This window comes from Anarhichas minor, unplaced genomic scaffold (assembly GCF_050575085.1).
Source record: "Anarhichas minor isolate MPS153535 unplaced genomic scaffold, ASM5057508v1 ptg000012l, whole genome shotgun sequence".
NCBI classification, from domain to species: Eukaryota; Metazoa; Chordata; class Actinopteri; order Perciformes; family Anarhichadidae; genus Anarhichas; species Anarhichas minor.
The window spans coordinates 7828115-7852467 of NW_027466458.1; the positions used below are offsets into that span (position 1 = coordinate 7828115).

At 43.5% G+C, this 24353-nt stretch overlaps 2 protein-coding genes across 6 annotated transcripts; both read right to left on the reverse strand.

The window, feature by feature from the left end:
* odad3 (outer dynein arm docking complex subunit 3) lies at window positions 1-6976 on the reverse strand. 3 transcript variants are annotated; one of them, XM_076090641.1, is made up of 13 exons: window positions 6379-6976; window positions 6165-6286; window positions 5958-6035; window positions 5474-5665; window positions 5260-5361; window positions 4540-4665; window positions 4142-4264; window positions 3790-3939; window positions 3510-3670; window positions 3262-3418; window positions 3016-3165; window positions 1314-1401; window positions 1-1073 (listed from the first exon to the last, which is right to left on the reverse strand). In XM_076090641.1, the coding sequence occupies exons 1-13, from the start codon at window positions 6455-6457 to the stop codon at window positions 931-933; spliced, it is 1671 nt and encodes a 556-aa protein (XP_075946756.1). In that variant the 5' UTR covers window positions 6458-6976; the 3' UTR covers window positions 1-930. The 3 variants fall into 3 exon arrangements, with proteins under 3 accessions (XP_075946756.1, XP_075946755.1, XP_075946754.1); XM_076090640.1 differs by having other exon boundaries at window positions 3790-3933; window positions 6165-6430; XM_076090639.1 differs by having other exon boundaries at window positions 6165-6430.
* Window positions 6977-7125: 149 nt separating this feature from the next.
* On the reverse strand, window positions 7126-23751 carry slc44a2 (solute carrier family 44 member 2 (CTL2 blood group)). 3 transcript variants are annotated; one of them, XM_076090638.1, is made up of 22 exons: window positions 23603-23751; window positions 18009-18057; window positions 17142-17215; window positions 16625-16709; window positions 16412-16496; window positions 16202-16321; window positions 16052-16112; window positions 15820-15946; window positions 14738-14821; window positions 14349-14461; window positions 14146-14277; window positions 13952-14051; window positions 13203-13295; window positions 12690-12774; window positions 12248-12510; window positions 12013-12107; window positions 11432-11535; window positions 11278-11351; window positions 11093-11163; window positions 10895-10983; window positions 10717-10801; window positions 7126-10479 (listed from the first exon to the last, which is right to left on the reverse strand). In XM_076090638.1, exons 1-22 carry the CDS (start codon window positions 23637-23639, stop codon window positions 9986-9988), a joined length of 2520 nt encoding a protein of 839 aa, XP_075946753.1. In that variant the 5' UTR covers window positions 23640-23751; the 3' UTR covers window positions 7126-9985. The 3 variants fall into 3 exon arrangements, with proteins under 3 accessions (XP_075946753.1, XP_075946751.1, XP_075946752.1); XM_076090636.1 differs by having other exon boundaries at window positions 7126-8094; window positions 23603-23749; XM_076090637.1 differs by lacking the exon at window positions 23603-23751 and adding an exon at window positions 19167-19575 and having other exon boundaries at window positions 7126-8094.
* Window positions 23752-24353: the final 602 nt, after the last annotated feature.

Sequence of the window (24353 nt, forward strand, 5' to 3'; positions counted from 1 at the left end):
CTGATTTGATTGTTTTTATTGGCTTCCCATGAGGCAGAGGGAGCAAACATTTATACAGCAAATATGACAACAAACAAATAATCTAAGAGCTGTTAAATTGTGCTCATCTTTCTTTTCTAAAAATATATTGTCATTTGTAATTTCAGCTAAAAATTACTTTAAAATCTAAGATTCTTTATAACAACGCTGAACAATAATCATAGAGGTGAAACGTTAAATGGCTTAAAAATCAATAGAAATGAGGAATGGTCCTTTCATTGTCTTTGAGCAGAGCAGGGGTCTCAAACTCATTTTCACTCTGGGCCACATCAGCATCACGGTCGCCCTCAAAGGGCCGGTTGTAGGTGTAAGATGGTGTAAATGTAACTTCTCCTAACATATTGGTAAATAACTGTCTCTGCTTTTGATTATTGTTTATTCAAGTGTAAAAATATTGTACATGCAGTTATATAAATGTAAAAATATATTTAAGCACATTTCTGTTATAACTTAAATCCTTTTAATTTAGGGTTAATAAACCCACATTACTCTATCAAAGATCAAAATATTAAAGAAAATAGCAAAGACAAATATCAAACACAAGTTATTACAATAACTTTGTTCAATGCTTAAAGTCCTTTCAAGGAGGTGTTTGCACAATCCCACGTGAAGTATTTCATGTGTTTTAAAGCCACGTTTAAAGTAGTCTTCAGCCAAAGAGCTGCTTCTGTGACTGTGTGTTTAAGTATCTCATCATTTTGACTTTCTATCTCATAACTTCGACTATGGGGATATTTTTATTATCAAGTCTAACTTTAAATTATTATTATTTTTTTTTAAATTTTGCTGGCGGATTCGCGGGCCACATAAAATGACGTGGCGGGCCGGGTTTGGCCCGCGGGCCGGGAGTTTGAGACCCCTGTCTTTGAGTCTTGAGACGGTGCTGTCGGCTCAGAAATGTCCCTTCTTCTTCTTGTTCTTCTTCTTCTTCTTCTGGGGCTTCTTCTTGGACTTAGAGTCAATGATCAGCTGAGACTGACGCTTCAATTCCTCACGCGATATGATGTCAGCCTCGTCCTCTTCACTGTCGTCCTCTGAGACACAAACGGTGACATTTAGACTGTGTGTGTGTGTGTGTGTGTGTGTGTGTGTGTGTGTATTAGTGTGTGTGTGTGTGTGTGTGTGTGTGTGTGTGTGTGTGTGTGCTTGTATTAGTGTGTGTGTGTGTGTGTGTGTGTGTGTGTGCTTGTATTAGTGTGTGTGTGTGTGTGTGTGTGTGTGTGTGTGTGTGTGTGTGTGTGTGTGTGTGTGTGCGTGCATGGCTCCCAGCTCACCATCACTGAAGAGGTCCAGTCTTTGGTCCTCAGATAGCTTGACACGCGTGTTGTAAGCTGGCAGTTTCCCTTCAATCCTCACATAGAACTGCTCAGAGCAACAAACAGTCAATGACTCACACCAGTAAACATGTATTTTATATTTTATGAAGATTTTCTGTATTCAATTTTGATTCTCAAAATCCCTGATTTCCATGGAATCTGGCTTTACGTCTTTTGTCAACGTCAAGTTTTTTTCTTGGGTAGGATATTGATTTTTTTTAAAGTCTTATAATAAAAACAGAATTTCACATTTATTTAGAATGTCCCTATTCACAAGGAAATGAGTGTTGGGGAACTTTAGAAACAAAACCTTTAAAAGAGCCAGTTTGAAGTTGTGGGAGAGGTTTTTTAGATGTATCTACATAATCATAATAATACAACCACTAACCAATGTTTCATCATGTTTACGTCATCATACATGTCAGATTAATAGGCCTATGGTGTTCACCTATTATGGTGTATGATAAGTGTTAACACTGAGGACGTTTGGGGATGTTTGTGTCTAAGGTGCAGAAGGTCGACTTTTCCCAGAATACTTCTTAAAGGTAGAAGTGACGGTTGTTTGACCCGGACAGCCGAGCTGTTTCTTGCAGTAGCAGTCAGGCAAACAAGGCTGCACTGATTTTGAAATTATCAGCTCAGAGTTACGTCAATTACAAAGATTATGCTTTCTAAAAATGGATCTTAGAGTAAAATGGTCAATGTCATTAGCAATGTCCTCCAGTCTGTTACGTGTTTCCTATAGTACACTCTGATATCCTACGGTGTGTTCTCAAACAGAGAAGCTGCTGCCAGGTGTTACTAATGAAGAACAAATACTTCAGGTGGCTCTAACGGCTGCCTTTCCATTCAGATAAGCTATGCACGCACAGCCGCATACATGCGCACATGCTCAACCTGCCGCGCTGTGTTCATTTGTCACACCATGGGACACCCTGTAGGCTTAAACAAGAGCCCCAACAAGCCCTTTGCCAAAACTGCATTTATCATTGAAAGTTCAAGCTGATGCTCAGACTGTCAAAACAGGAGTCCTTATCAAAAATGAACTTTACACAAACTTATACTAATGCAGGAAAGGGTTTAGGAAACCCGTGTTCCCAAACCCTTTCCTGTCGGCGCCACAGAGATATAAAGTTGGTCACATGACCTTCATCTCGCCAGAGATGCCTCTTAGTGTGCACATGTAATGCTGCCTAAGTGTCAACAGTCTCTGTTCATGAGTACACAATGTACTTTGTGGTTGATCGAAATAATTTGTGCCTTTCCCCACACACCCGTCATTACCAGAGACGCTTGCATTGTTTTCACCTTGTGAGTCGTGGGAATCACCACAGAGGCAGTTCTGAGTACTTTGCCAGGTGGTAATGTATATATATGGACTATAGGGATGTCAGTTTCGGTTCATTTTGTTCTTGATGGAGCGACACCCATTAACCTGAAGCTAACCGGTTCTTTTTGAAGGGAAAGAAAACGCGAAATAATGTGAAATACAAGAGTTGCTTTCCTTCTTACTCCAGTGCTCCACTGAAGGAATGAGCTTTGGCGCGAGTTCAATGTCGCATTGTGATCAGGTCATTTAAGGCTACTCCTATGAAGCAGCCACCAATTTTAAAACCCCTGTGAAGCCAGAGGAGTGCTGATGAGTGGAACGTCGACTCACCTCATCTTCCTCCATCTCCTTCAGAATAGCAGCCAAATCCTTTCCCTGAAGCTGCTCGTGCAGTAACTGCAACTTCAGCTCACACTGGGTCATCAGCTCCAACACAAACTCACCTGAGTCTGGAGACACTTCCGCCAGCGTGTCCTCACTCTGGAGAGAGGACACATTAAGGGACAAGTGAATCGACACACATTAAGTCAGACCGTAAGTTTAGCCTCCAGTCATGACGGTTGAAGTCGTGTTTACCAGTGGGATGTGTTGAAGTTTGTCTGCGAGGTGCTCCACTCCGGCTCGGACGGTACCGCTGGCTTTAACAAGACACTCCAGGCGCTCTTTGACTGCATCACACCTCTGCTGTTGAGCCTGCAGTTGCATCTCACACTCCTCCAGCATCTGTTGGTCACTAATAAAACCACAGAGAAAGTGTAGACATTACACGGCTGCATCCACAATTACTTCGTTCCGCTGCAGTACTACATGTCTGAATGTCTCACCTGGAGAGTTTAGCCTCTCCAGAATATTTCATATCCTGGAACTGTTGGCTCAGGAGCTCCTTCTGCTCCTTCAGCTGCTGCAGCACCTTCTCATTTTCTCCCTTCAGCTTCTCCAGATGTTGGTGTGTCTCCTTCTGTGAGATAAAGCGCTCCACTATCTCCTGCACACACATGTCCAAAAAGAAGAACCTTATATGTCAACCCACATATGTAAATACATCCGTGTACAGTGTGTGTTTTTGTGTGCATGAATACACAGCTGGTGTTTCCACAGCCATACCTGTACATCTGTGACCCCGGTGGCCTCCTTGATCTGTTGGAAGGCCTCCTCGAAAGTGGAAATGGTCTTATCCTCTTCACCCCCCATCCTGGAGGTGCTGCGCTGGGCTTCACTGCTCAGCTCATCTGGCTGCATAGTTGTTCTCTGAGCCTCAAAACATAAATAATGAACTATCATTATTTGTACTAAACATTAGATAGTAATAAGGGTGACTGAGTACTGTAGGCCTTCTGTGGTCATGTTTCTTGATGTCATGTTTGATCAAAAGAGGGAACATCAAAATAATGTTGTTGAGGTGTACACACATATATTTATATATATATATATATATACACCACCATATGTATCTCACCCTTCTATCGACTTTTTCAGCCTGGGCCTTGCGCTCCTCGACCTTTTTCCTGCAGCTTGCTATGATGCGCTCTCTCTCCTTGCGCTCCTTGTAGAGCAGTTCTTCCTGCTGCTGTAATTCAACCTGGTGGGGAGAGAAAACGGGAAGAAGAGCAACATTGTTTGGGAGAAAATTGCTGTTTGCACAATGTATAGTGATGAGGTAGCTTAATGTGTCTGCTTTTCTAAGTTGTATATATGCATCACCGCGAAAAGGACACTGGTGAACAAACGCTGAAAAAGCCGCTGTGACTCATGTAACTTCTATAGTTTTAGTAACGGTGAGTCGATCATCCTTGTGACGCCTTCACTAGTGACACGCATGTTGAAAACGCATAGCAGAGGAGGGTTGCCAGTCACCTTAGCAGTGTCTTTAGAGAGTTGCGCCTTGTTGTTCATGACCTGCATGTTGTGAAGCTCGTCTCTGTGCTTCAGGATTTCTGCCTCCAGCCCGTCCAACTGGCTCCCGAACGTCACACTCTCCTCCTGAAGTGGAGGAAGGACACACAGATGTAGAAAGTGAGTGTTTCTAGAGTAAAGTAAAGGCTCATCAGAGGACTTGATCTATTAATGCGCTTTAGCTGCACTGGATAACATGATTAACCAAATATAAAATGTAACTGTAAATAGATTTAAGTGCATTGTCTAGCACCGGTAATGTCTGTAAAGTAAAGTGACCGACTGAAAAATGTCTTTAGTAGAAAACAGAGAGGTCAGGTTTAGTGCAAACAAAGGTAAAGTGAGTACTGTACGACTGAGGACGTCTCACTCAACGTTTACATATCGCAAGCACAACACAGTGTCATAGTACAGGCCTTTACCCTGCAGAGAAACAGCAGACATCCATGTTTTTCTGTACATGAATCCTATATTATTAGCAGGCTTTGTACAAAACACAGCCTCATAAGAGTGTCTGCTTATGGAGAATGCACAGCTTCCACATTACACAAGTTGCAAAATAATGTCTAGAATATGCAGCTCAGCACAACGACACACTAGTTATTACAGGAGGCGGTGACAACAACGCCTCCGTAATATGTCCAGCAGGTGAACCTTATACAGTGGGTATGTTGGACTGACCTGCAGGTGACTTTTGAGTTTCTGATAGTTGATCATGATGTTCTCCGCCTCTTTGCATTTGAACTGGGTCTTCTCCAGACTGTTCTCCAGCGCCCGCAGGTTCTGAACACACACGTGCACATTGTTTACAAACTGTGTGCTGTGACGTTATGTGTGAAAAACAGGAAAATAGAATTAGCTTTATGTTGTGCGTATTTCTTCATGAGGTAACCACCATGGCATCTTCCTCCTTCTTCTGAGTGCGAGCATCAGCAGACGGTGCTCCACCGCTGCCCTCTGGTTTCCTTCTCTGGTATTCCATCTTCAGCTCTTGGAGGCGACGCTGCTGGGTCTGGGTGGTGTGTTTCAGGGCATTGAGCCGCTGCACCTTGCACAGCACCCTCTGCTCGAGTGTTGTCAGAGCTGCCTGAGAAAAGACAGAGTGTGTGAGGGACAGAGACAGACATGAAGACAGTGAGCGGGAAGCAGAGAGAGCTGCAGAGAGAACTTTCTCCATTTCAAATTGTGTTGTTACATAGCTATCAACAATATTGAGGGGTTAACAGTGGGAAACCCTTTGGTGAAAATAGTCCAACAATATCATTTTGTAGTACACGATATGAAAACATATCTAAATGATCTATTAATAATAATAATGGTAAACAACAACGCTGCTATGAAGCATAATATCGAACAGTATTGACGCTCCTTCCTGTCACCTTGGCTGACATGTTCCGGTACGCATCCTTCTCCAACCCTCTGTCCTGAAAGGCCACTTTGACAACATTTTCATCACCCTGCAGGAGGCGAGACACCAAAAGGAACAATTGTAATTGGTAAGAAAGTCAGTTATGATGACGAAGATAAGCGTGGACAGAGAAGAAGCAACAGAGAGGGGGACGTTGTCTCTCTATTGTGGGACTCACAGCATTAACTTCTGCCAGCTTCCTGTAGAGCTCCTTGTTGTCCTGCCTCAGCTGCAGGATGCGCTCTCTGTTCTTCTTGATGGCGCACTGAGAGCTCTCATAGGACGCAGTTCTGTCGCACTCTGGTGGACACATGTAATCATTACATCGACAATGCGTGATGCGTGGGGTTAGATGCGAGTTTCATGATCGACGCTCAGATGAACACACTCACCCAGAAGTTGGATCTTTCGCTGCATCTCCGTTATCTGGTCGTGCAGAGCAGGTTTCTTCGGCTCGGCGCTGAACGCCATCCCCGTGCCGTGTTATTGTTGTTGTGTTATCAGAGGAAACGTGCACACCGTGTTACCGTGACCTGCACCAAGTCTTCTGGTTGTGTCCGGTGTTGCATAGCAACCTGTACACGTGAGCTCACAGCTTCACGTTAACCCTGTGGGTCTCGCGCGTAACGGTCTCGTGGTCAGTTTATTTATTTTTAGAAATATCATAAATGTTGGGAAACTACCATGTATGATGCTCCTGTAAAAAGTAATAAATAAAGGCTTCCAGGAAGCATCGTCAAAAATAATTTGTAAACTTTGTACTTATATTATGAGCAATGACCTGAAACTATATGTCAGGTATGACTGAACACAATACATATGTATGTTTGTCAGTGTATAAACTGTAGATACATAATGCATTTTGAACGAGTAGATCAAATATATTTAGCCTAATGCTCTATTTCAAATGGCATTTTCTTCAAAAAAGTGTCATTTGTCAGCGGTATCAAAATAAGATGGACAATACTGATAAAAACAAACAACAATCCGTGTTACTGCACACATACAAACCTAAGAAGCAGTGGCTTCTTTTGTTGTGTTGTCCTGATATGGCAACACAAAGTTTTATTAGTTTACAACAAATTGAAAGGTAATGTAAAACTGACAACTTCCTTACAAACTCAACATCTGCACATTAATCATGGATATGTTGTATTTATTTGGAGTATGAATAACAAAAAGAACACAAGTTATTAAAAAATGAAGACTTCTGCCAGACTTTGTAATCTCTTAAGGCTTTGAGTAGCACACCAAGCTTTTTACTGGAGGCAGTTCAGCAACTTTGGTTTTGTGAGCAAATTTCAAACAGTGCAATATAATTATTAAACTGATAAAGCACAGCTTCAGTCATGTATTAACAGGCTACATTCAACCATGAACTGGAAATCACTTTGAAAGATTCTCTTGGATTCTTCAAAGCTTCCACGTAAACTGCACGACAGAATACACACAACGTGACAAAAGAATACCAAAATGTACAAAGAAAAACACAAGTTTTAAGGCAAGCTGCTGCTTAAATTAACTACAAGTATCATCTGTAACTCAAGCTCCCATATTCCTTCAGATATAAAAATAATCATTGTTGGGCAAATACAGGAGCCAATGGCTGAAGGCTTTGTAACAAAATACAAAAGGATCGATATCATACACACAACATTATTCATCTCATTTGACATCAAGACACAAACATACTGTTGTACATACACCGGAAATGGCATCGTAATTCCTCCTTAAATTCAGATTTCCTCTTAAACCACCACACACACACACACACACACACACACACACACACACACACACACACACACACACACACACACACACACACACACACACACACACACACACACACACACACACACACACACACACACACACACACACACACACACACACACACACACACACACACACACACACACACACACACACACACACACACACACACACACACACACACACACACACACACACACACACACACACACACACACACACTTAATCCACAGATTTGGCTTCTTCATTGGACTTCTTCAGGAGGCTGAGCAGGTTCTGCGACATGAAATACGGCCTCTCTGCTGACCCATCGTTGCGCTCCAGATCCTCCACTGTGACACGGACAGAAGCAGATGAGGACAGCACGCTAACACTAACGGGTCATCTAACTCGTACTCATGCATCGTCTATCTATAAGCTGTTGTGTCTTTCAGCTGAAGAAGAATTAAAGGAGTACTCCAACAATTTAATATTGCACTTCAACAAGGACACCTGCGAGAGACAGTTGAAGAGTAACTTAAAGGAATATTTCACCTCCAAAATGACCATTTGAATAGCAATTACTCACCCTGTGAAACTCTGAATTCTCACATAACTCAACAGGGAACGAAGAATCAAAAGAACGGAGAGGAGTCTTGATGAATTGAAGTAAATGGGGTCACTTTTAACAACAGCGAAACCGTCTTTGATTCTGTTTGAAAAAGAGTTTTCTTCAAAAGTCACGGTAACATTGGGCGAGTCATTGATATAAAAAGAGTCATTTTTGGGGTGAAGTATTCCTTTAACATTAGTTCGTAAAGCAGTGTTTTGCTGCCCTCTCTGGTTGAAAATATCAAGTGCCAGGGTGTGGTCTAAGTGTGTTCCACTGGCCCTGTAACTAAACAGTGATGGGATCCTGGAGTACACCTGTACATCACTCCAGCAAGGTGAGAGGATAAACCTCTACAGGTCAGCAAAAACAATGTTTTAAAGTGGTGTTAAGTTGCTTTTTAACTAAAGAAAATAAAAGAATGTTCTAATTCAGCTTATGCCAACCTGGGATCAGGTCCCAAGACTAATTTGAGGGGTCAGGAGATGATTAAATGAATAATTAAGGGGGAAATGCATCGGTCACAATGAATTTTTTTTTTTTTTAGATTTTTCCTTTTTGTCTTTCTGTATTCTATATTAATATTATGTAATATTTTGGATATTACCTCTTAAGGTATCAAAAGATGTTGTTAATCAATGTACCATTTTAAACTTACAAAACTCACCTGCTTCCAAACACCAGACCACCTTCAAACTCACATGTTTAGCCATAAACAGCACTACTTATGATTAAATACAATCACCTTTAATCAAGATTTACATCCAGTAAATATGGAATGTCATCAGTAATTTCATCGGGAAATCAACTTACATCTTTCACAAGGTGACAAACGAGAAAAACGGTACAAAAGCATCCAGAGAATTAAGACGTTAGTTGGGAGCATTCAGTAGGCCATGTCAAAACCATGCAGCACTTAGACAGAGAGAGACAGGATAGGGCACAGCAAGGCCGGGGGGTGGGGGGGGTCACGATGGCTGCGTCAAGGCGACACAATCACAGCACTTACGCCAGTCCGAAATACCAAGGCAGATAGGTGGCAATACAATACATGAGATCCCATCTTCCATCTCCACAAGACTGAAGCCAAAACAATGAATGATAGACGTACAATGCTGTATATATATTATACAAGTTCCATAGGAAAAAAAAGATCCAATATTCATACAGTATATCAAATATGTGTAACGTTTTGGCGTCAGCTGGTATTATTGTAAACAGTGAAGAGAGATTCACCGTTGATTGAGACGTGTGTGTTCTGACTGTAAACACGGTCCTTGGTGGTTCTGTAGTGCATTCGTCGACAGCATTAAGACAATAGATATTAGTGACAGTAATCAGGCACAGGTTCAGCACTCACAATGTTCTACAGATCTTCACGATATAAAAACCAACACGGTTCTAAAACCAACACAAGAGAGACTTTTTTTTTTTTTTTTCAAGCTACAGAGATGCACTGGGCTTTTGACCTGCTTTGACATTCACATGTGGACCACGACCCTCCAGCTGCACACGGCACCTCTCACATAGCAGGGCTAGCTTCATCTAACAGGCCCAAACCACAAACGGACAGTTCTTTCATTCTTGTGAGGTTTACCAAGCCTCATTTCCTGCCCTCGCATTGCTGCTGACTTCTACTCTTGTGATGCAGTGGGAGGATTCTCTTCCAAAGTTTCCTCTTTCTTTTCACCAGACTCCTCTTCCTCCGCAGCAGGAGCCGACGCCTCCTCCTTCTTTTCCTCCTGTTTCAACTCCTGCTTTTCCGCCTCTTCTTTCACCTCAGCTTCTTCTCTCTGCTCAGCCTCCTCATCCTGACTGACTTTTTGTTCTTCTTCGTTTTTCTCCTCTTTTGGCTCTTCGGCATCCGTCTCGGCCTGCAGAGGCTGCTCCTCCTCGTTGTCCTGCTTGAGCGCCGTCTGCTGTTGCAGTTGGATCTCTCCATCTTGTTGCTGCTGAAGAGGGGTCTCCTCCTCCAGCTTCACCTCGTCCGGTTGCTTCGCAGAATCTCCCTGCTCGACACCATCGTGGTCGTCCTCCAGCCTCTCGGCTTTGGAGAGGATCTCGTGCAGCGAGGGGGACATGAAGTAAGGCCTCTCAGACGAGCCGTCATTTCTCTCCAAGTCCTCACCTTTTGTGTGTGCGGGGATGCGTATTTTGTGTTTTGCATTGGGTTAATGGAAAAATGAGGGGAAGATTGAAACGTAAAGTAAAGGGAATGTGTGAAAACAAAGAAAAGTAAGACAAAGAGAAGAGGAGTCAGAAACATGGCAGGAAGAAGAAACCAGCATTTCAGCTTGAGACAGTTGTATGAGTGCTTGAAAGCAGGAAGACGAGAGGAGATCTGGCTGAATGTGAAGTTACTCACAGAAGCAGAGGAACAGTGTGTCCACACACATGGCGTACACGCTGAAGAAGCCATGGGCGATGAGGTAGGATCCCACTACCAACGTCTAGGGGAAGAAAATCACACATTTCATCAAGTACTCTGCTGTGGCGTCAAAGCCCACAGGCGAGCTAAAGGGATCAATATAACTGCCTCTCACCAATATTGGCACCCAGTAGTAGTTCAGAGACGGAGCAGCCTCCTCTATCGCTCTGATTCTTCCAGAGAAGAAGAAGAAAGAGAAGATGCCTGTGCAGGACAAAAATGTGTGTGAGTGGATTTCATCTCGAAATCCGGACAGATCTGTCTCCAGAGTAAAGAACAGAGACGTTTGGTCTAAAAATAAAAGCTCTCCTACCAACGATTCCAACAATGAGGAGCTTCCCAAGAAACAGCAGGAAGTCAGTCACTTTATCTAAAACAGCCACCCTGTGTTGAGATGGGCAGAGCAGAGAATATGAGCGTATCACATTAAACAATGATTAAATGTTGTATCATTAAAATGTAATTAAAATGGTGGATAACAATGTAATGAACTCCCACCTGACAATGTTCCTCATCAGGAGGAAAAAGGCATCTCGGGCTGAGGGACAGAAACTCTTTCCATAGATGGCAATCTGGAGGAAAAACACAACACTTTAAAAGCTGAGCGGACCGGACATCTCTCACGCAGCTGTATCCTGTTACACTGACTCACCATGATGTAAGCGTTCCTGTTCAGGAACTTGATGCATTTCTCCAGACACCAGAAGCAGCACTTCATGCAGCTCAGCAGGAACCGAGCACACTTGTTCTGAGCACCTGAAGGATGCAGAATTAGATATTATTATGACATTTCGCATTACACATCTAACCAAAATCAGGTTTTAAGACTCACACATTTAACAACAATATCCTAAATGCATATTAAAGGGATAGTTCACCCCAAAATCAAACTTTTTTTGGTGTCAGTTGCCGAGAACAAGCTCACGACTTCTGGAGAGAGACATTCTTCAAACATATTTTTGGTACTTTGAGCATCACACCAGAGCGCCACACAGTCCCAGTATATTGGAGAGAGGGTGCACATCTCTACAACTAATATCTCCAACACTCGGCAACTCACATCAAAACATTCTGATTGATCGATAGCATCACAGGTAAGAGGAAACATATATATCTTTGATTTTGGGGTGAACTGTCCCTTTAACACAGTCGGTGATAAATATGTCATAATGGTGACGATACACAGTCAAGTGATTTAGTAATTTGTCGTGTTCAGAAGTTAAATCTTCTGACCTTTCAACTTGTGATCCAGGTACTCCAGAAGGACCCTGATGACCTGAACCAAGGACAGGATCAGAGAGCCAAAAGCCAGGGAGCCTGTGTGGTATCTGGACACCAGGAGGGGACAGATCCAAGCGTGAGCTTAAAGAAACTCTGCTTTTATACATATATATAAAAACAGATCACAAATACACGCAGGTGGACAGATTGCACACACAAATACAATAATAGAAACGCAGCCTCTTACCGAAGGGCCCGACCGAGTGAGGAGAAGATGGGGAAGGCGGGAATATCATCGGGCTTCTTGAAGGCCCAGTAATACGAGGCGAAGGCCCCCGACAGAGTGACCTGGCCCAGGGCCGTCACAAAGTTGGCGCACCAGAAGAAGAGAAAGACGTTGTAGAACTGGAACAGGATGAGGTATTTGTGATAGAGGGTCTCCCCACCGTAGAAGGCAAACAGGCACTCTGCATCAGGACACTGAGCTGATATGTTGGACGTGTTGAATGTCTGGAGAAAGAGAGAGAGAGAGGCAGAACACAGGATTATTGGGGATTATTCATGTAGTAAAATATGATGAAATGTGCGATGTTTCTTCCTTAAAGGTGTCAAATATAAGCAGCGTGTTTGGTTCGGCGTTATGGCTAAACCCCACACACATCTTCAGTCAGTGACATTTGAAAGCGTACCTTGGGGTCGCAGGTCTCTCTCGAGTAGTCACACTCTGAGCTGTTGAACACTTTGTACACCTGCTCGTTAGAGGTGGACAAGAAACTGGTCCGAGCGGTCAAGGAGGTTTAGTCAACATAGAGAGGACGTCTCTGAAAAGGTCTCAATCAAGAGACATCTCTATCTATCTATGGAAACATGTCTCAAACAAGCAATAAAGTACAAACACATTGTCTAAAAGTAAATAGCAGACAAGGATATACAGTTTATTTAGAACTGGGGAAATGCAATTATTCATCTTATCTTCTTTTCTCTTCTTTTGGGCATTTCTACTCTCAATCATTTGATGAAATATTTCTTTCTACACGTTTCTTCTTTCTTTTCTTTTAATGAAAAATATAGCAAATATTAATACAAATTTAAAAAAACAAAACCGTGTAGAGTTGAAAATCTATGTGCAAATCTTTGTGCAGTAAAAAGTGAAAAAGATTGTGACACATTTATGTTTTGTTCATGTTTGATGGGAAGGATACACGGCAGTGATGGCCCAGTAAGCGATCACCACGGCCAGGAGGGCAAAGGTCAGCAGGGGGTAAAACAGCGATGACATCACGTGACCGACAGCTCTGAAACAAGACGAGAAAAGAAAGCAACAATCAAAATGCTGTGTGAACAAATAAAAGTTATAATTCTCTGGAAACAAGGGTGATGAAGGCTGTGAGGATGAACCGTGACGGTGACAGTGAGCTGGAAGAAGAAGGTAAATGTGCTGACGGGACCTGAAGAGTTGGGTGATAACCCCTTTCACATTATACTAAGGGTTCCATCGAGAACCCTTTTCTTCCAAAGAAATCTTTTTGGAAGAAAGACTTCTTAAAGGATCTTTGAAAGCGCAGGTGTTAAAAGGCAACAGCCCCCCAAATACGGTGATTTTGAACCCTGATTGTTGAACCCTGCACCACATCACCCCCGGCCTTCTGGGGTTCTAGATGAAACCCTTTGAATATGAAAGGGTTCTCGGTAAATACCCCTGGGCGGGTTCTTGCTAGCACCCTTATAAGGTGGACAGTTCTGGGTAAATCCTCCAGAGAGGGTTCTGTGTGGAAATATTACACCATTGAAGGGTTGTCTCGAGAACCTCTCATATGTACCTTTATTTCTAAGAGTGATCGTCATTATTTAAATGTGAATTAGTGCAGCTTTAAAATATGTGAGCAGCTCTGGTCACTCGTCTTCCTCAGCTGACGAAGCAGAATAAAACAGACGACCAGCTCAGACTCACTTGCTGGCCTCTTTGATGAGGGCGATGGCAATCATGATTCTCTTCCTGAGGAAGATGAGCAGCAGGATGATGATGACCTCCACAATAGCCAGGATGATCACTGCAGAACAGGGAACGCATTAGATCATCGTTACCAGAGCAGGATTTATAAACACTTCATACAGAGGTGTGTTAAGGACTGAACATGTGCATACTGAAGGCCAGCCAGGTCTGTCTGATCTGCAGGTAGACGGAGAAGTCCGTCTGCAGGCCCAGGTCACGGATGGTCACGTCAGAGCCCGGCTCGCCATTCAGACTCGCAAACTCCATGTAGCAGTGGAAGATCCCTAAGAGAATAGAATATTTTAAGTTTTTAATTTCAATAAAGGTGGATAATCTCTATAAGATTAGGATTTACCATATCCGATGACTATGATGACCAAAACGATCATGACCCAGACCATGATGCCAGCCAGGAACCGCAGTAGGACGATGAAGATCAAGCTCACGACCATGGCGATCACCAGACCGCTGGAGGAGGCGGACACATCAGACGTTGTGACATATTGAGAGGCAAGTTCTGCTTGTGATCTCGACAGTTGCGGTCATGCATGTTTTAAAATGATCAATTAGCTGAAGTCAGTGTTGAACACTTTAAGAGCCATGATAACTGTGTGCGTTTTGACAGCTACAGTAGATCAGCAGTTAATAAGTAAACAAGGACATTTTCTAAAATCATGAACTAATATCTTGCGTTGGACTCCTGATGTTCTGTTACTGTCACCGCTACGAAGTGGACGGACTTACAGTAAAATCCAGTGCCAGGACTGAGTGTAGTCCTCAAAGATCCTCATGGCCACCTGGCGAGCTTCAACAACCACATTTGATTTCCTGTAAAAATGGAAATTTATTTAAAACAAACACCATTCACCAAAATTAACATTGTAGACATCTGCCAAGTATGGAGCCCTGGACCAGACTACAAAAAATAAGCCTATAACAGAACACATCAATAAATAAATAATACTGTTGTGAAATATTTACTTCCAATCAGTTTGTAAAAAAGCAAAAAGCTTTGTAACCTCAGTGGAACAGTTGAGAAATGATTATTATATCATATGTAGCATACTGAAGTAGCATCACTGTACAACAGTAGCTAACGAGGAGCTAACGCTATCAAAGTTAGCTCTTTGTCTGACACCTTTTACTGCATGTTTCAGTTTCGGGGCTTCAAAGCCTGAAATAATTAATGTTTCATACAGTTGTAACTTCAGAATATAATTCATTTTCAAGTGACTCTCTTGAATAATGTTATTATTACGTTAATAATTCATCAGGCTCGTCATGTCACATTGTAAATTAAGATGACAATTGAATTAATAATTTCACTCCAGCTGCTGTTTACAGCAAGAATACAACATAACAGCTTGTAATACTCATCATCTTGATAAATAACATCCAGGGAGCATTGCAACCGCCCCCAGAGGTAATGATGCGGATAGAAAACACGAACACAAAGACCCTCCAGGGAGCAGACAAGTAGAGCAGAACCAAAGCAGGCGTACAAGACACACATGAGCGTACGTAAGATCAGAAGGAGCTTTAAGTAGCCCATCAATGCTAGCTGCTAGCTGCTAGCTGACGTAGCACGGCAACATTGTTGTCGAGATTGTCAAACCTGAACCGGTTCACTTATCTAACGACGTTTTCTCTTTTTGGATTCAAAGTAAGGATTATCTCTATTTAAAAGATAATCAAAACAAATATTTATAGATTAATATTTGTTCTGATTATTTACTGGATCTAGTTGCTCAAGGTGATTTAGTCAACCCCAACGTATTCTCAACGTATCCTCTGTGTTCAGTTGCCATACAGTGGAAAGGACTCACTTGGATGCCTCCAGCACATCTGTGGCGTTGATGTTGAAGCCCTGTCCATCATCGAAAGTGGTCTCGTTGCCCACCACCACCACCCCACCTTTCATCCTTCCCAAGGCAGGAAGGCAGCGACGCGTGACTGTGGAGTGAATGGATGATCCGTTTGTATATTACTGTTCTATTTATTACAGCAGTCCTACAGGTACAGGAGCTGCTGGGGGTGAAGAACAAGCTTCTCACTTACAGGCTTTACTGGGCATCAGCATGGCAGGACACAAGCCGTCCTTCAGGATCTCGGGAGGACTCTGAATCAGGTGAAACACCCTTCAATATAATACAGTTTTTGTTATACTGCAATGCACATTCATCTATTTAAGCATGCATAAATACTTACCAGTTTGGCGAAGTTCACTCCATCCTTACAGTATTGTTGGAAGTATTCACGGTCCTCTTTGCTGCCTAACTTGGCTTTCACCAACGTCAGATGCCTGTCGGGGCAGCTTTCCACACATAACTGGACACAAATAACAACATACAAACACTTAGCGTGGGACGAGACAAATGCTGCAATGAACATAAAATATGAGCAGATATGGTTTCTGACCTGTGTGGTGGGACACTGGAGCTCCAGCAGCACCAGAGGGCTGGCACACTTCAGGATGTTGAAGTAGAACAGAAGAGGCTTCTTCCTGTTGCGTGAGAAAAGGAAAACAAGACGATTGTTTGGCATGTATCACAAATTAACGTCTCAAACGACGGGGTATCAGAGTACAGTGATACAGTGACACTGTACACTTCATATTGTCAGGTGACTCACTCCAGAGGTGTTCCAGCTTGGCCGCAGAACTGCCCCCTGCTGTCCGTGGGGTAGATCACTTTCCTGGGGTCACCCTGAGACCAGGCTGCATGGACAACAATTCAAATATTTCGGAAACAAAAGACGAGATCATTAGATCAAATGACAATACATTAAAAGTGGAAAAGTTGCTCATACTGCTCTTGAGTATCGTCAGATCTTCCTAATTATACTAAATCAAATGAATTTAATGTTTTCTGGCACATTTGCAATTTCAGATGTGTGAATTATCTCTTTGCTCATAAAACTCCAGTTAATACATGGAAACAGGTTGCATTCTGGGAAAACAGATGGAAAACACAATACCTCTTAAATATGTGATTTGCATGTTTAGTATTGATGGTGATGGCAAGATAACCAAACATTTTGGTGAAGGAGAGTTTTAAGTGTGTTTTAATGTTGAGGGTCTTAAACACATAATTTACAGTGTCCAAGTAATGAAAACAGTACATATGAAGTAATGTAGGATCAATCTTACCGACAATACCGACAGCAAAGTACCCCAACAAGGCCAAGATGAAGAGAATACAGCAGAGTATATCTGTGCAGCCCCTGAGCAGAGGAGAGGAGAGGAGAGGAGAGGAGGAGAGAGGAGAGGAGAGGTAAGGAAAGGAGAGGAGAGGAGAGGAGGAGAGAGGGGAGGAGGAGAGAGGAGAGGTAAGGAAAGGAGAGGAGAGGAGAGGAGAGGGGAGGAGGAGAGGTAAGGAAAGGAGAGGAGAGGAGAGGAGAGGGGAGGAGGAGAGGTAAGGAAAGGAGAGGAGAGGAGAGGAGAGGAGAGGGGAGGAGGAGAGGTAAGGAAAGGAGAGGAGAGGAGAGGGGAGAGGAGGAGGAGAGGAGAGGGGAGGAGAGGGGAGGAGGAGAGGTAAGGAAAGGAGAGGAGAGGAGAGGGGAGGGGAGGAGGAGAGGTAAGGAAAGGAGAGGAGAGGAGAGGAGAGGGGAGGGGAGGAGGAGAGGAGAGGGGAGGAGGAGAGGTAAGGAAAGGAGAGGAGAGGAGAGGAGAGGGGAGGGGAGGAGGAGAGGAGAGGGGAGGAGGAGAGGAGAGGTAAGGAAAGGAGAGGGGAGGAGGAGAGGTAAGGAAAGGAGAGGAGGAGGGGAGGGGAGGGGAGGAGGAGGGGAGGGGAGGAGGAGAGGTAAGGAAAGGAGAGGAGAGGAGAGGGGAGGAGGAGAGGAGAAGAGAGGAGAGGGGAGGAAGAGGAGAGGTAAGGAAAGGAGAGGAAAGGAGAGGAGAGGAGAGGGGGGGAGGAGAGGAGAGGAGAGGTAAGGAAAGGAGAGGCAGAGTATTGTTATTTGTTTCTTGTTCTGCAGAAAGTATAATCATGATCGCTGATGACAACAGACGTCTCACCTGTTGTGAAGCGGCCCTTTGAAGTTTGGGTCAAACTTCCTGGACTCCCCTGTTGATGGAAACAGACGACGGGCTTGTTAACGTCTCAGACTATGAATTGAATTTTAAACTTTAACAACAGTCTGATGAGACTAGAACACATTAAGGAGAGTTAACCAAAAACCAGCAGTAAACCACTTAAATTGTAAACTCTCAATGAAGACCTGAATGAAAACTCCTTCACCACAAACTGCTGGTTAAAGAAAGGTCGAGTCCCCATCACACTGAACAGTTACTTCCTAACACAACAATACTGACATTAAAATGAATATCACAGTATAAATAGTAATACATCTCCAACATCGTAACATATTTAAATAGAGATTAAAAACAACAACATGCAGATGAAACTCTTCAAATGTGTTTCTGATCAACATTTGCTTGAAATCACTAATTTGGACAACTTGTAAAATGATAAAACTGCAAGATTACAGCATCATGATATGACTCCACTGAATAAAATGTAAGAGAGACTCTCTACTGTATGCTGCAAATAAAAACTGCTGAGTTGTGCTCACAAACAGCTCTCTCGGTACGGGAGATACATGCGGTCCACATATTGACAAAGTGAGGACACTCTCCAGACCAAAAGGATCCTTCTGCCTCACTGCCATGCCTAGCAACCCACAAAATGGCTCCCCAGCGACGGTGAGCTCCCCGTGGACATCGCCAGCCGCCATGGAAACACCTCCGACACGGCAGAGAAGCACCGAACCGCTCTGCTCACAGCGAGCCCATCGCTACACTCTGTTACACCTTGAAACGTGTTTCACACAGCAAAGTATTCAGTAAACAATCTCGTGGACACACACATATACACATATATACACACAGGGTACATACACATATACACACAGGGTACACACACATATACACGCAGGGTACACACAGGGTACATACACATATAAACACAGGGTACACACACACACACACTCTGCCCACACACAGACGCAACTACAGCCAGAAAGGCATCGCTGTACTCTGTATTTTAGTCCATTAACCATCACAATCAGAGAGCATTAGTCAAAGCAGCAGAAGTCTAGCTGAGAAGCTTGAGTAACATCAATAAGACGATCAGATGAACCTTCAGTTCCTCATGAATACGGACTGTTACGGTACCTCGTCTGTCGTATTTTGTCATTCCGTCGTTATTTCTGTCTCAGTGTCTGTCCTGGACGGTTCTATAGACTTCTCTCGGTGTGCTGTGTGTGGCAGTTGTTTCTTTCCATCTCCTTCCTGTATGAGATTTTTGTTCCCCGACCTCTTACTCTTCACTTCCTTCTTTCAGTGTATTCAAAGCTCTGCCTTCACCTCCTGTTACCTCCGTCTCTCTGCGGTCCCTCTCTCTCGGCTCAGGACTTGTCGGGGGAATTGCAGCAGAAGCAGCATTGACGGGGGAGTTAGAGAGAGAAGCAGCAGAAGCAACAAAGACGTGTAGCGCCTGTGACCCAAAACTGACAAAAGACTCGGCATGTTGTACACATCGGACCACAGGGACGTGGTCTGGAATTCAAAACAGTGTTTCTCTCCGGCACCATAACTGTTATTTTAGGCTTCAGCTCATTCTGTTGTGTCAACGTGATAAACTGTGTTCACTGTTTCCTTGTTACGTCTGTTTAATCAGCTTCCTGTTTCTACTTTAAGCTGTATTTTCCACCACATCCTCCCTCTCTCTCTCATACTCAAATGTTACATCACTAACTTCCTAAACAATGGACATTGGGCAAACAATGGAGATTCATTGAAATGGTTTCTTACATTGTTGAGACAATGATTTGGTTCTGACGGTGGGCTGAGCCGTACATCAGAGATCAGACCGTCCTACGTGTTCTCTGGTGGCACATGGTCTGCTCTGCCCACATCTGCTGCCATGTGACAGACTTGTGACAGACTGACAGCGTGCCATGGCATGAAATACAATACCAACTACCGGCCTCACACACACACATGCATGTTACATGCACAGTGCCGTGTCGTTGCCCACGCAAACTCAACCTCGTTCTTTCTTATAAATCCAGTTTCCTGAGCCTGTATTGTAGGTGCTGGGGTTTAGAGGCTCGTATCAACATTAACGTGGTTTGACATTACACGCTTATTTGGGTGGTATCAATCTCTCATCTAACTTTTGGCAAGAATATGAATCCCCAAATCTGAAAATGCTTCCTTTAATTTGCTTGAATTAAAGAATGCTGATCAACCAGCTGTGGTGTTTCTATACTGCAGTCTCTTGTTACTTTTTGGCCTACATATATGCTAAAACTATCTGATGATATCTGTATTAATGATGCTCTCAACTGTATGTTATATGCTGCACAGTAGCCCATTTTGTGTTTAAGATTTTAATTATTGAGATATTATTTTCAACCATAGAGTTGTTCAAATAAGGAGTGTGAAGGTTTTTACTGGAGTATAACCCATAGTGTATCCTGCATATTTATATAAAAGGTTTAAAGGCTTCGCTGATGCTGTCTGCCCCCCCGCCCTGCCATCACTTTGTGTGTGTGTGCACACTTCCTCTTTCTCTTTCCTCAAGAGGATAAACAGTGAAAGTAATTTTTCCATCAGCCTTTCATTTCTTGGACCATCTGCTAATGTGAGAGACGCGGCTCCATTAGAGCCGGAGGAACAGGCGGCGCTTTGACTGGTTCGTGCCATAAAACAATCTCTGATTGTGCAGAAGAAGCATTCCAGCACAATTATTGTGTACAAATGCTGCCGAATGTCTCGTGAATAGTCTTGTATGTAATTGGCGGATTAATGGGATCGTGGTTTACTGGCGTCAGTAGATAGCGACCGTAAGAGATGTCTTTTTAAAAAGGTGTAAATGTTGCCGATGTTTGTTTGTTTCACACAGAGTCTGCCAGACAATCAGTCTGCATTCAGGTCCAGGTGGAGTTCAAGACTTCTGCCAAACCTAACTGATGTTAATGTGGAGTAATACAGTACAGTCTCTGCTTCTGACAATATGCTGTGTGTTTCTAGTGTGTGTGTGTGTGTGTGTTAAAGGAAGTGATGATGTCATGACTGGTGTGATTCACTAATGGGCCCAGAGGGGTTATCATATGAACCCTTCCCTGGCTACCTTAATGGGTTAGTGGCTCCTGTGGTTGCGTGCGTGTGCGTGTGCGTGTGAGTGTGAGTGTGTTTGTGTGTGTGTGTGTGCTGACTGTACATGCAAGGAGACATTATGAGTACATATTCCTGACAATTTTATCTTCCCGGTTAGAATACTCAAAAATGAAGGCACACCGTGATGATGTTGTGATGAGGTGCTGATCACTGGACGTGTGGCTCACTCTGGCTGCAAATGCACCTCTGTATTACATTACATTACATTACATTACAGTCATTTAGCAGATGCTTTTATCCAGAGCGACTTACAATAAGTGTATTCAACATCGGTTTTCGAGAGAACTACTAGTCACCAGAAGTCATAAGTGCATCTCCTTTCCTCAAACAAGCATCTACGAGCATAAACCAGAGCCAACGTACAGTGCAGAAACAAACGAAGGCAATAAGTGCCACAAACTAATAAGAAAACAATAAGTGCAATAAGCTAGTATGAATACAATAGATGCTAAGTAAATGCTAAGTGGAAGGCTCAGGGTAGGCCTTTTTGAAGAGGTGAGTTTTCAGCCTGCGCCGAAAGATGGGCATTGGGTATTGTGACGACGTTGCGGCCCTCAGGCCTTGTTCAACATCAACTAAACTGTTGATTGTTGCTCTTAAGAAGGCCTGAGGGCCAGAGTGGGCAACTCTTTGTTCTTCCTATAGAGCCTGTAGATGGAGATGGTTAACTTATGTGATTCACAGAAACTACTGTTTTACTGCCGTATCCAGCAGCTGTTACTGCTTCAAAAAACTCCTCTTTGTCAACTACTAATGAGGTCTTTGGCCTACGTACTCTTACAAGGAGGAAACACATTAAAGTCTCTTTTTGTGGAGACAAGTACTTGCCAACCGCTGGCTCAGATCTCTCTCTCTCTCTCTCTCTCTCTCTCTCTCTCTCTCTCTCTCTCTCTACTCCTCACAGAAGCTGCTTCTATCAAACAGCAACAGTTTGTCTGATTTCTCCAAACCAACAGTCCAAATGAGAAGCGATCACTGTGAAACATCTAGCAGGAGTGTCTCTGCGTGCGCTCATGCATGTGTGTGTGGTAATGCCTCTGAGTGTGTGCCAGCTCATTATTGACTGGAAGCCTCTTGACTGTCTGCTGAGTTGGGTCGAGCAGGCAAGGCTGAACACAGTCATTGCAGGCTGCAGCCTGCCTGCCTGCATGCACACCGAGGGCCAACGCAGGAGCAACTGTAGGCAACCAGGGGCCGCTCACAAGTCCAACTGTGCTAATAAAAACTGCTGTTTGAGACTACCGGCGAGCTGGAATGTGTATGGTGCCTTTATCTCTTCTTTAAAAGGGCCGTTGTGTTTGACCTTTGAGCCTTCACGGGGGAGGAGAGCCGAGAGAAAAGAGTCGATGTGGTGAAAAAGATATGCTCCGCGGTGGGAGCTCCGTGGATCGACTGGAGAGGACGTGCACTTAACATTCGGGCGTGGGCTGTTGGGAGCATCTTACGTTGTGAAAGAAGGAATAACCCAACAATCAGACAGCGTTAGTGTCGTCTTCCCAATTAAATTCCAGTGTGAAGGCTGCGGTTTGCTTTGGAGCTGTGGCCACCCTCTCATGTAACAACACTCACAAGGGGCATTGAAGCAAGATCAACACTGGTTACCACAACTTCATGACTCAACAGTCCGTGTGAACAACAGCCCAGCCCAGACACAAGAAGAGCGCGTCAGGCTGCTAAGTTGAGAAAACGCATGTGTGACACATAATAATGGCCAATGAGTCATGTCTCTGGCTGCTATGGAGGATGAACTGTTCCATAATATGTACATGCACAAAAAAGGCAGTGAACAAAATCAATGAACATGAGAAGTGCATATACGTTTGTGACAGCATCAGTGTCTATTTTGACACTATTGATATTCAGTGAAATAAATGAGCATATGTCAAGACACAAAACAGAAAATGTTTTTAAGCGCAGGAGGAAGCAGTAAAGCTGGCCTGAGGGTGTGTTCCTGCAGTGCAGAATATGAAGCTAATTTAATCAGAGCCCATCAAGACAAGCCTGGTTAGAATAGATATTGTAGCAGCCGGATTTCCCGTATCAGCCTGTTGGTTCTGTTCAGTAACATTAAGTCATATACCAACAATAAGCAACTAGGGTGAGGTGGTTTCATTGGAAGCTTTGCAGCACAGGCTGTTAAAACAGGGCAAACTAGCCAAATACAACCACCCAATGTGCAGCATGTTGCTTTCATTCACTGTGAATTGTCAAATGAAAAATTAAAGGCAAGTTCAATGCGAATTTTCTGAGATTAAAGATGAGAACTCCTCTGAAAAACAACGCGGCTGTGGAGGATGAGGACGACTCCAGATCTGCATGAGGTCCACACCCATCCATCCCCTCGCAGTCATTGTTTCCATTTCTTCGCCCGTTAAGTGGAAATCAAAGATCGAGGAGAAAAAACGGTGACATAAACCTGCAGTTACCGTATTTAGGGTCCGGGTTTTTCTCCTCCAGCTCCATTCTCTCTCGCTGCTCGGCTCCTCGCTGCTGATCAGACGTTAGACGGGACAGTCACCATGGAAGTGTCGAGGAAAAAAGCATCAATAACAGAGAGAGAGAGAGAGAGAGAGAGAGAGCGAGAGAGAGACCATCCCAAACCACACTGAAGCACGGCGCATTCCAGGCTAACGGAGAGGAGAGGCAGCCAATCGGAGAGCAGAGGCGGGTGACTGACAGCTGCCACAGCCAATCAGAGTGCGTGTGAGCGGAACAAAACCGTTTGGCTTTCCGCTACTCCGATGGAATGTGCAGGGAGCAGCGACAGACTGATGTGTTCCTGTGAAGACCGTAAAGCGTTTAGAAAGACGTTTAAAATGACCGATTTCCTTTCTACGATTAACATTAAATACAAACCAGAGAGTTATTTATTACGTTCTTTTTTTAACCCTATGCACGTGCTCGTGTGAGAGAAAGTAGTCCCAAATAAAAGAGCACAGTAGAAGTTAAATACATTAACTGCTGTATTTAAGTACAATTAAGAGCTTTTTGTCTATTAAGTATTTTCACTCCACTTTATACTTTGACAGATAGATTCACTCACTGTGTGATCAGTGAATAACATTCATTGTTATAGATTCAATCACCCAGAAGTATATAAAGTATTCAAAAAAAACACCCTAAAATGCTGATCACAAGTGAATTAAAGAATAAGACATTTTGCTTCACAAACACTTT

What these genes read in the sequence shown, in the direction of transcription:
- slc44a2 (XM_076090638.1), bottom strand. Translation starts at nt 23,639, where the DNA reads ATGGAGCTGGAGGAGAAAAACCCGGACCCTAAATACG. An exon ending in TCCTGGCACTGGATTTTACT is followed by an intron (nt 14,462 to 14,737) that starts GTAAGTCCGTCC and finishes CGCCTCCTCCAG; the next exon opens with CGGTCTGGTGATCGCCATGG. An exon ending in CATCATAGTCATCGGATATG is followed by an intron (nt 14,278 to 14,348) that starts GTAAATCCTAAT and finishes CTATTCTCTTAG; the next exon opens with GGATCTTCCACTGCTACATG.
- odad3 (XM_076090641.1), bottom strand. Translation starts at nt 6,457, where the DNA reads ATGGCGTTCAGCGCCGAGCCGAAGAAACCTGCTCTGCACGACCAGATA. An exon ending in ACCGGAACATGTCAGCCAAG is followed by an intron (nt 5,666 to 5,957) that starts GTGACAGGAAGG and finishes GTCTTTTCTCAG; the next exon opens with GCAGCTCTGACAACACTCGA. An exon ending in CTGAAAAAGTCGATAGAAGG is followed by an intron (nt 3,940 to 4,141) that starts GTGAGATACATA and finishes TTATGTTTTGAG; the next exon opens with GCTCAGAGAACAACTATGCA.